Source organism: Castanea sativa, chromosome 11 (genome assembly GCF_040712315.1).
Source record: "Castanea sativa cultivar Marrone di Chiusa Pesio chromosome 11, ASM4071231v1".
Taxonomy (NCBI): Eukaryota; Viridiplantae; Streptophyta; class Magnoliopsida; order Fagales; family Fagaceae; genus Castanea; species Castanea sativa.
The window spans coordinates 66,910,083-66,921,815 of record NC_134023.1 but is presented as its reverse complement, the minus strand read 5'-3'; the positions used below and the strand labels follow the sequence as shown (position 1 = coordinate 66,921,815).

Below are 11,733 nucleotides of genomic sequence, written 5' to 3'. Positions count from 1 at the left end.
TCAGGATGGACAAGCTAAATCCGTAGGCGATGAGAACCGTCCAGTTGAAGAGGCCAAGGCAGCTGAGAAAGTAGTGGACGAAGAGGCCCCTGTTAACCAACCCTAGTCTTTTGGTTGGTAATCTTAATATTGCCCAAATTTTTTTTGAGTTTTTCAATTACAAGTTCATTTGCTTCTGTTCTATATAAAGGATATTGCATCTTTCATTCGTCGGCTTGAATGTTTTGAACCATTCCTTTAGTTTTTAACCCAAGAGTGCACCGTCTACTTTATAAGCGTGACTTAGTAGATTTTTAGGATGACCATAGTCCGTCCATATCGTGGGCTAGACCTTTAAATAAACGTGGTCCATCCACTTTCGTGTTTTAATAACTAATTTTGGCTAATCATGTTCTTCAAGGTACCCATGGGTCCGTCCACATAAGGACTTGTATATAATTTAGGGTATCCCTGAGATGCATCTGTCCACTTAAGGACTTATATAAGTTCTAGGGCATCTCTTGGAATGCATTCGTCCACTTAAGGACTTTAATAAATTTGAGCATCCCTTGGAATGCATCCGTCCACTTAAGGACTTTAATAAATTCCAAGGCATCCTTTGGAATGCTTTCGTCCACTTAAGTATATTAATAAATTTAAGTATCCCTTGGAATGCATTCGTCCACTTAAGGACTTGTATAAATTCTATGTCATCCCTTGGGCTTGGGGATGCACCCATTCAGTTAAGGACTTAGTCGTAGATACGATTTTGTAGAGATGTATACATATGACATAGCTGAATAACTCCTCTTATTATGATAAATATGTGCATGAGCAAAAAATTGTTGAAAAAAATTAAAAGCTGCCTTTTGGGCTTAAAAAGAACTATAGATGATAAAAATAAAAAATAAAAATAAACTAGAAAGAAATCAACTGGAAATGAGGAGTGCGGGTCTGTATGCCGTCGTCTATTGGTAGTATTTCTTTAATTGCTTAGTGTTCCATGGATGATGTAACTTCTATCCGTCGAGTGTCTCTAGGTAATAGGTGTCTTTCCTCTATCATGAAGCGATTATGTAGGGTCCTTCCCAATTAGGTCCTAAATTTCCTTGGGAGGGATCTCTTGTGGCACCCGTCACCTTCCTTAGGACAAGGTCTCCAACTTGAAAATCCCTACGTCTGACTCTGGAGTTGTTGTGTTTGGCCAGAGGTCCTGTTATCGTGCTAACCTTTGTTCGGCTGTTGCTCTGACCTCGTCTACTAGGTCAAGCTGCAGGCGTATGGCTTCGTCGTTTCTACTTTCGTCATAATTCTCCACTTTGTAGCTTGTGAGCCCGACCTCAGCAAGGATAAAGGTCTTCTTCCCATATGCTAGTCGAAATGGTGTCTCTCTTATAGGTGTTCTGGCCGTCGTCCTATACACCCATAGTACACTAGGTAGCTCGTCTGGCCATATGCACTTCGCCTCCTCGAGCCGAGTCTTGATGATTTTGAGTAAGAATCGGTACGTGACCTCAACTTGTCCGTTGGCCTAAGGGTGGACAGGTGAGGAGTAGTGATTCTTGACCCCCAACTGTGAGCAAAAATCCCTGAATGACTCATTATTGAATTGCTTTCCATTTTCTGAGACCAATACTCTAGGGATCCCATACTTGCAAATGATGTTTTACCATACAAAATTTCATATGTTTTTCTCCATGATGGTCGCCAGTGCTTCAACTTCTACCCACTTGGTGAAGTAATCTATACCGCCCACTAGGAACTTCAGCTGTCTAGCCGGCGTTGGGAATGGGTCCATGATGTCTAACCCTTATTGAGCAAAAGGCCACTGAGCTGTCATAGGAATGAGCTTTTCTGTTGGCTTTCTGATGACATTGCCAAACCTCTGACACTTGTCAGAAGTTTTGACATAAGCTTGGGTATCCTTCTGCATGGTAAGTCAATAGTATCTTGCCTGAATCAGCTTGTGCACTAGTGGTCGTGACCCCGAATGGTTCCCACAGATCTCTTTGTGAACTTCCTTCATGACATAATCTGCTTCCTCAGGGCTCAGGCATCTTAGGTACAGTCGGGAGAAGCCTATTTTGTACAAAACACCCTTTATTAGGACGAATCGTGCCACTTGAACCTTCAACTTCCTTGCGGCCTCCTTACCATCAAGTAATGTGCCGTCTTTCAAGTATGAAACTATTGGTGTGGTCCAGTTACTATACAAGCCTATTTCCTGCACATTGACGTCCTCTATCAAAGGCAAAAGTTGAACAAAAGAAAGTACCTTACTATGGATGAGCATATGTTCTGATGATGCAGCCTTGGCAAAATGGTCGGCTTGCTCGTTCTCTTCCCTTAGGATTTGAACAAACTTGGCCTGAAGGTTGACCACCCTTCTCCTTACTTGCTCTAGGTATTTTTTCATCCATTCACTTTTGCATTCGTAGTCGCCATTCACCTGACTTGTGACCACCTGAGAATCGTAATAAACAACCATACTTGTAGCCCCTGCTGCTTTGGTAAGATCCAGACCTGCCACTAAGGCTTTGTACTTCGCCTCATTGTTGGTTGTAGGGAAGTCGAGACAAACCATGTACTCGATCTCGTCCCCTTCTGAAGAGTGAAGTACTATACCCGCTCAGCCAGCCTGCCTGTTGGATGATCCGTCCATGTGGATACTCCATTGGGGATGCTCTTTTGCCCCCTGGCCTTCCATATTGGTGAACTTCACGATGAAGTTAGAAACTACCTATCCTTTCATTGCTGTGCATGAGATGTATTGTATATCAAATTCACTTAACTCAATTGCCCATAGCACCATCCATCCAGCAACTTTAGGATTACTCATTGCTCTCTGTAAAGGCTTGTCTGTTAGAACAACTATAGTGTGGGCCTGAAAATATGGTTTGAGTTTGAAAGCTATGGTCACTAAGGTAAAGGCTAGCTTCTCCATCGAGGGGTACTTCTCCTCTATGCCTCGGAGTGCTTGGCTAGTATAGTATACGGATTTCTGTACCCTATCTTCTTCTTTGACTAAGGCCGCACTGACAACAGCAGAGGAGATGGCTAGGTAGAGAAATAGTTCTTCCCTAGGTTTGGAAGGACTTAGCAATGGTGGGGAAGAGAGGTCTGCTTTTAAGTCTTCAAATGCTTGTTGACACTCGGCCGTCCACTTAAAGGACTTCTTCAACGTGCGAAAGAAAGGCAGGTATTTGTTCGTTGCCCTTGACACGAACCTGTTCAGCGCCGCTACCTTGCCGTTGAGGCTTTGCACTTCTTTTATGTTCTTTGGTGGTGCCATCTCCATTATGGCCAGGATCTTGTCTAGGTTGACTTCAATGCCCCTTTGACACACCATGAACTCTACGAATTTTCTAGATGTTACCCTAAATGCGCATTTGCTTAGATTGGGCTTCATGTTATAAGAGCAAAGGGTATCAAAGGTCTCTTTGAGGTCGTCCAAATGGTCATCTTCTCATCAACTTTTCACTAGCATATCGTCCACGTAGACTTGGACATTCCTTCTAATCTGATGTGCAAAAAATTTTGTTCATGAGCCTATGTTACATTGCGCCAGCGTTCTTGAGACCGAACAACATCACTTTGTAACAGAAAAGGCCTTGGCTGGTAACGAATGAAGTTTTCTCCTGATCATCCTCGTCCAGCTTAATTTGGTTGTAACTAGAAAAAGCATCCATAAAGCTTAGCAACTGGTGTTTTACTGTTGATTCTAACAGGACTTCGACCCGCGGGAGTAGGTAGTTATCTTGGGGGCACACCTTGTTTAAGTCCTTGAAGTCTACACACATCCTACATTTTCCATTGACTTTCTTGATCATCACTACATTGGCCAGCCAGTTGGGATAGTATACTTCCTTGATGAATTCAACATCCTGCAATTTGTGGACTTCTTCCGCTATAGCCTTATCTTGATCCTGAGCAAACACCCACTTCTTCTAATAGATAGGGGGAAAGGAGGGTGATACATTAAACCTGTGAACCGTAATTGAAGAGTCGATCCCGGGCATGTCTTCGTGGCTCCAAGCAAAGATATCTTGGTTCTCCCTTAGGAATGTCACGATCACTTGGTGAACAGGAGGACTTGCGAGGGTGCCAATCTTGGTCGTCTACTCAGGTCTGGAATTATTGAGAAGTATCTCTTCCAACCCTTCAACGGGCTCTGCAACCATCTGTTGCTCCTCTATGCTTATGGTTTGTAAGTGGTCGTCCATCTCTAACATCGCTATGTAGCACTCGCATGCTGCCACTTGGTCTCCACGCACCTCTCCTACTCCGCACTCGGTTGGAAATATGATCATTAGGTGGTAGGCCGAAGTCACGGCTTTCCATGAATTAAGGGTAGGTTGGCCCAGTATGGCATTGTAAGCGGATGAATAGTCCACGACAAGGAATGTGACATCCTTGGTAATTTATTATGGGTAGTCACCAACTATCACGGGTAATGTAATTGCACCGAAGGGGTATACTTCATTCCTCCGAATCCGACAAACGGTGCATTGGTTGGTACTAGCAGTTTTCTCCCAATTCTCATTTGCTAGGATGCCATTATCCACCAGGACCCAGTGAGTGTTGTAATCCTCGACCTGTATTCTAATAACAAGTGCATTATCGTGGGGGTGGTGGAGACGTTGAGCATCTTCCTCCAAGAACCCAACTATGGGGTTGTTGACCTGTGCCATCCTTTGAACAAAACCCGTCAGCTAGACGTTCTGAACCATCCTGAGATAGGTTTTGCGTGCTTTCCTAGATGAGCCAGATGTTGCGGTGCCCCCTGCAATCATCCTTATATCCCCTAAAGGTGGCTTGGGCGCTCGCCTTCCCTTTTACTTGCTTGCTCCTGCGGTGGGTCCATCCTTTCTTTGCTGACGAACCATTGTAGTTTCCCCTGTTTGATGAGGGCCTCAATCTGTTGCATTAAGTCATAACATTCAGATGTGTCGTAACCGTGATCACGATAAAAATGGCAATACTTGTCTCTGGACCTTTTGCTTGGATCTCCCTTTAACTTGCTCAGCCATGTTAAGGTTGTATCATCCTTGATCTGCATCAGAACGTGATCGATTAGGGCTGTCAGTGGGGTAAAATTTGAGAACCTTCCAGCAGGCAACTTAGAGTGTCTATCCTCTCGTCTGTCCCTTGTTCTAGAGGTCTTCCATCCTCTCTCTTACTGCGCATCTTCCTATCTATCCCTCTTCTTGGGCTTTTCCTCTCCAGCCAGTAGTGCATCTTCTGCATTCATGTATTTGGTGGCTCTGTAAAGCATGTCTGACATGGTCTTCGGGTCATTTTTGTATAAGGAGAACAAAAACTTCCCCTTTCCGTAAGCCATTGGTGAATGCAACAACCAGTATCTTGTCATCTACTTCATCTATTGAAAGGGCTTCCTTGTTGAACCGCGTTATGTATGATCTCAGTGTCTCATCCTCACGTTGCTTGATGCTCATTAAGCATGCAGTGGATCTTTTGTACCTGTTCCCCCCGATGAAGTGCGAAGCGAACTGTGCGCTTAGCTCCTTGAAGGTGCTGATGGAGTTAGGAGTCAATCTGCTAAACCATACCATTGCATGTCCTTTCACTATAGTCGGGAATGCTCGACATATGATCTCGTCCGGGACCCCTTGTAAGTGATGAGGGTTTTAAATGATTCCAAGTGATCCAAGGGATCCTTAGAGCCGTCTTAGGGTTCTATTTGTGGCATCCAAAACTTCACGAGGAGGGGGAAGGAAATGATGGGTGCTGTAAAGGGTGAATCTGTCCTGTGTACTAGTTCGTCGAGGTCATTCAACACCCGTCCCTTGAGGGCGTTCATCATGAAGTCCATCTTCTCCTTCACCATCTGCAGCTTTACGACCATGTGTGGCAGTGCAGTACCTGTGATAGATGGTCTCCTCAAGGCGTTGCTACCTTCTGGTCCCTCTCTATTCAGCCTACCGTTGGTGTGCTGAAGACTGTCACCCTTCTGTTCTTCTTCCTGATTTCGGGGCTCAACGTCCCTTTGGTGTAATTGCTCTTCCAGATCGTGTTTATGCTTAGTAAGGTGCTCCACAACTGCGGCCAAAGTCTGCACCTGTCTCTCGAGGATAGCGACGCGTGGTTCACTCTCTTGATTGTTGGTTGTTGTCATTAAGTGTGTGAGTAACATACAAATCTTTGTCTGGGAAGTGGAAATATGGCTATTGTGTTTCCCACAAACGACGTCAACTAATGCTGAAAATCGTTAGTGAGCCAAATAGTCTTCACATGCCCTTGGTAACCTACGCAACACAAATAAAAAGAAAACCTTGTAGAGAGTACCAGTGTGGTACCGGCTAAAGACCTTCTAAAGGCTAAGTTAGAGAATTTTCTATCACTCTAGAGTGCCAGAGCAAGGGTATCATTAGACATACCTTGATTTTTTTTAGGGCTTTTGGGGTTTCTATAATAGTGTAGAGTTGACCTTGATTTCTTGGTGGAGAGGGCATTTCTTTGTACGGAAAATCCTCATTAATACTCGTATTTCGTGAGATCCTTTCCTTGTAGGGATTCCCCTGATTATGGCTAGGCTTAGAACACAAGATATTCTCATATTAGGATTCTTGGAGACCACTTAGTTCATGTAGGTGTCACGTGGCTTTGCCACCCATCTCCGTCGAGTCCGTCTACTTTAAAGAGTCCGTCCACTTTAAAGAGGTCGTCTATTTCTCTACCTTCTGTTCAAGATATGACTCCGTCTACCAGTTCTTTGATCCAGACCGTCTCTCTCGGTGTCACCGTCGCGTATTATTAACTTTGCAAATTGGATCTGTCTGCTTTTAGGATTTATCCCTATCAGCTATATCCATGTATCATACCTTTTTCTTTCTTTGGATTTAAACCTATTCTAAAATTTGAGAAGACCCAAATGGATCTCAATAGCCTGTAACTGAGTAGATAAAGTAGAGGTTTTTTTTCTTCTCAAAATCCTAGGGGCCAGGTAAGTATTTTTAGAGATAATTTATGATTTTAGTAGTATTGTAAATAAGATTTTGAAAAAGCTAGGGCCATGGCCCCTTTGCTGAACAAGGTTTCTCTTAAAAACTTCTTATATATTTCTCTTTTGGATATGAATTTTGAAAATTTTTAATTGTTGAATTTCTTGTTCCTTATGTTTTTAATATGCATATCAAATTTTATTCAAATTAGATGTTATTAACTATTCGATTAATAAACTTATTTTTTATACCCAATTTTAGATTAAAAAGAACTTGAAATTTTAAAATTTGTTTGATAACATAACAATTAATCATTGATTTTCTTGAAATTTTGTAAGCATAAATGATATAACAAGAAATATACAATTTAACAGTTAAATTTTTAAAATTCACACTTAATATGAATATAGACCAGGAGTATTCTTCCAACTAGTTTGGACAAAAATTTTGTTTTAAGCCCCTAGCTCTGCCTTTATATTCATCATTCATCAGCCAAGGTTGACATGGACATTGATGGAGTTGGAAATGCCAATGGAAAAGAATATAATGCCAACTTGCTAAGCGCTTTGACTTTATGTCTGAGAGATATTGGGAAATGATTGAAAATTGTGTGCTCTTTAATCTTTATTTACGAAATAATCCCAACCCAGAGGGGGAGTAACACGCAAACATGCCATTAATATAAGAATTAACCAATTTTGAATTCTTTAAAAAAAAAAAAAAGGATATTGGAATTTAGTTCCTTCCGAAAAGTGAATTCTAATAAAATCATGAACCCTAAAGCTAGTTCAAAATTCAAAGCTATTTGTAAAAGGGCATTCGAATTTATAGCAAATATATCGCCCATTTTGGCCCCTAAATTCAAATTAAAAAATAAAAGATAATTATTAATGCAATTTAAGAAATTAACTAAAATACCATTTATATCAAAATGGTGCCCAACCAAATTGACTTGGTCCAGTTTACTTATTTTTGAGAAAAAGTTCAGTGCGTATTATACTTAGAAGATACTTATACTAGATTCAAAGAATTTCATGACTTTATGGAAAATGTATAAATTTTCTTCAATTTGATAAGTAATTCTTAGGTATTTTTGGAGTTCAAAGAATGGTGTTCCCTCCTTTTACATTCATGATATGGTATACTCATTAAATTCATAGTGGAGTCCACCATGAATATAAGAGGAAAAAACACAATTTCTCTGTACTCCGAGAGTACTTAAGAATTTTCTCAATTTGATAACTCATGAACTAAATTGATATAGTTTCTCCCAAAAAAAATGACATTTGGTAATATGGATCAAGCAAGACATCACAAAATTCCAGAAATATTTATATTCATTAAAAATCTTAAAACTATGAGAGTATTATGTAATTAACCAATAAGAGACTAAACTAAGTAAAATGCTCTGATATTCTATAGCTCCACACAGTATTTTTATTATTATTATTTTTTTTTAAGTGTTAGCATAAATATGACAATTCAATTGTGGGACAAGTGTATTTTCGGAAATATTGTGCTACCAACTACCAAGTAGTAAAAGGGGAAGCTTTTAACTTGTTTTTTGGGTCACCAGTCACCACATTGCACACGCGTGGCAAATGTGTAGCAAGGTATCTTTGGATGTAAACCTATTTGTTTTATTTTATTCCAAACTTTTGGGTTTAAATGTTGCAGTTGAACTTTTATACACTAAACATATACATGTCCATACTTTTTGAGAAAATCCCAAAAAGAAAAAAGAAAAAAAAGATGAGCCTGTTTACTACCATAATAAATTCTCATAACATTTTTTATTAACCTAAAATTAGCCAAAACAAAATAAATTATATCATGATCCACCACAACTCAATACAACAATATTGTGAAAATGTGAGATTTTATTTTAGAGTGCATTAGACTCAGGAAAGATTGCCCATGTACGGCATACATACAGAACACATTGATGTGAGATACCAAAAGCTATGAATAGTTGTTGAGAAATAGTAATTTATTTTATTAAAAAAATATTCATATTGAGAAAATTTTAGTCCACCTAGTGACTAATGTTGTGTGCAAGGCTAGCTTTATAGACATCATGGAATTTATCTGCGCAGAAAACAAAGAACCTGAGTTATTTTCTTCGGTCACCTGGGCCCTCTGGAATCGCCGGAATAATTTACGGCTTGGAAAGCAAGCCGTGCCTCTTGACAAACTGATGGAGCATGCGAGACATCAGTTACCAGAGACATTGCCCTCACTTGCATCATCCTTGAAGGCCCGGTCCCGAACAGGTACACTATGGTAGCCACCCACCTCAAACGGTTAAAAAGTTAACTTTGACGGAGCCATCTTTGAACAGAAAACAAAGTTTTGGAGGGCTGGTAATGGCCTCCGTGTCGCAGCTTGTTCTATTACCACCATCAGTCATAGAAGTGGAGGCACTGGCAGCGAGAGGAGCTATGGAATTAGCTTTGGAGCTGGGTTTTGATAATATCATTGTTGATTAAGATCTTGCAGCAGCAGCAGCACAGGTCTTTGGCGTCATTCGGGAATATTGCTAACGACATCTTTTTTCTTGCTTCACATTTCTCATGTTTTAATTTTATGCATGTTCGGGAATGTAGTCAGGTTGCTTATTCACTTGCTAGAAGCGCAATTCTTTCTTCTCCCATGTCAGTCTGGATGAAAGACTTTCCACTGTACTTTTATGTGTACTTCATGCTGACTTGATCAACCTCATTTTATAATAAGCATAGGGTTGATTCTCAAAAAAAAAAAAAAAATTGTGTGGAAAGAGAAATTTGAGCTTTAAACGGACTGACCGGTACAGGTTTTGATTGAAGCATTGGGTTATGGCCTTATGGTCTGCTTTTTTAAGAGTCTGTTTAGTAATGTAGTTCTAATAATATTATTTAAGTGTTGTAGAAATATGTATGGATAAAAAAATATTGTGAAAATGCGAGTTATACTGTTTAAACAACACAACCAAATAAACCCTAGGTATTCCCCCAGATTCAAGTCCAAAGCAAAACCCACGTGGTTTCAAACTTCCCAATTTCCATACTTATTTTATTTTATTAAAAAACTAAAATTTTAATTAATTAAATTAAAGAAAATTATTAGTTCCATGTAAATCTTACATGGTTGGTTAAGCAGGGCACAAAGTTGTACACTTCTATATTAAAACACTAAATTTTAATTATTTATTTTTAATTTCATTAGTATTAATCAATCATTTAATTTATATTAAATAAAAAAAATACTGTACTTAAATTTTTCGTCTAAACACCCAACCCCATTGCATTTGGCATATGAACAATTATTGTCCTCTAAAATCCTCGCATTCGGCAAAGCGGCAAAGGCCCTAATGTTTTTCAAAATAAAAAGAATAATTACTAGTGTGCATGGTCTATTGTCAACATAGTACACATGAGTCACGAATAGCCTAGTATACACATGGTACACACAGTCTAATGTGTACACTAGACGCTGTGTAATAAATACTATTGCCACTACCTGTTTAGTAAAAAAAGTCAGAGCAAAACCTAAGGCTATGTTTGGTACCTTTTTTTTTCCTTAATTTTTTGTTTTCAAAATTTTTTTTTTGTTTCCTAAGGCAAAAAACTTGTTTGGTAACCTATTTTAGGCAAAAATCAAAAACTATTTCCAATTTCCATATTATGAAGGAAATTGAAAATAAGTCTTCAACCGTTTTCGTTTTTTAGCTTTCAGAAGCTTTAGAAATCACGGAATAGGTCCTCTGCATTACACGCTTTAATGAGCTAGCACATTGGTTCAAACCACGTGAATAACAAAACATTTTTCTTTCTAATATATTTTTTCACTCTTTCTCGTGCTTGCAATTTTGTCTCTCAATTTTTAGCACCTTCCTCTCCATCTCACATATTAGAAACCCTTATATCTACTTCCTCTGTCTACCTCTACCCCTCCACTTCCTCACAAAGGCACAATTGAAAACCTTGATTGAGAGAACCACTTGTAAGGTAAGTGATTGGTCTTCACCGGACTCTCCTTCATGATTTCCTTTTGTTCTTCATTGGATTATATCATTCTTTATCTCGTTTTTTTTTTTTTTCTTAGTCTCCTTTTCCAATTTATATATATATATATATATATATATATATATATATATATATATATATATATATATTCTTTTCCTTTTTTCTTATTTTGTGTGCGCGATTGAGCAGTTTTGTGCATGATTGACACATTATCCCCTATCATTTTTTTTCTTACTAGATGTCTTTGTATTTTTAGGCACATCCGAATGCAAAGATGTTTCGAACCAAAGGAATTTCAAATTATAATTTGCTTGGACTTATATTTAATAAGTCTACAGCTACTGGGATCCTACACTATGCATCCACCCAAGACCCTCCTAATTCAGATGAAGAGAATGCATTTGGAAGAACGACTCATTCATGGGAGAGTTCATATTAATTTAGAAAGTCCTATCGAAGGCCCTGTCATGGCAATCCTTGAGTTTGACATTACAACCCAATTGAGCAAGCGTCCTAGTGATAGTTGTGACAAGCGTCCTAGTTAGAGTAAGCGAGAGTTAATAAGTTCCCAAATGAATGATGCGTTACAATCAATGGCTGAGGCCGCTAAGGCTAAGATAAAGGCATCTAAAGCAAAGGCTGAGGTATAAGAGGTATACCATTGATGAAGTTAGTAGCAGTATTGCACCTACAAATGACTTCTCCTTAGGCAAGCGCATTAATATCCTTGAGACCATGGAAGAAGTCAATGATGAAATTTTATGAAGACTGTTGAGAAGTTCAAGCAG

The 11,733-nt window shown here is 39.3% G+C and overlaps 1 protein-coding gene across 1 annotated transcript; it reads right to left on the bottom strand.

Annotated features, from left to right (window-relative positions):
* Positions 1 to 1,918: 1,918 nt before the first annotated feature.
* LOC142616992 (uncharacterized) lies at positions 1,919 to 2,563 on the bottom strand. The gene has a single exon (XM_075789708.1). It carries the CDS (start codon positions 2,561 to 2,563, stop codon positions 1,919 to 1,921), a length of 645 nt encoding a protein of 214 aa, XP_075645823.1.
* Between the last annotated feature and the right edge of the window lie 9,170 nt (positions 2,564 to 11,733).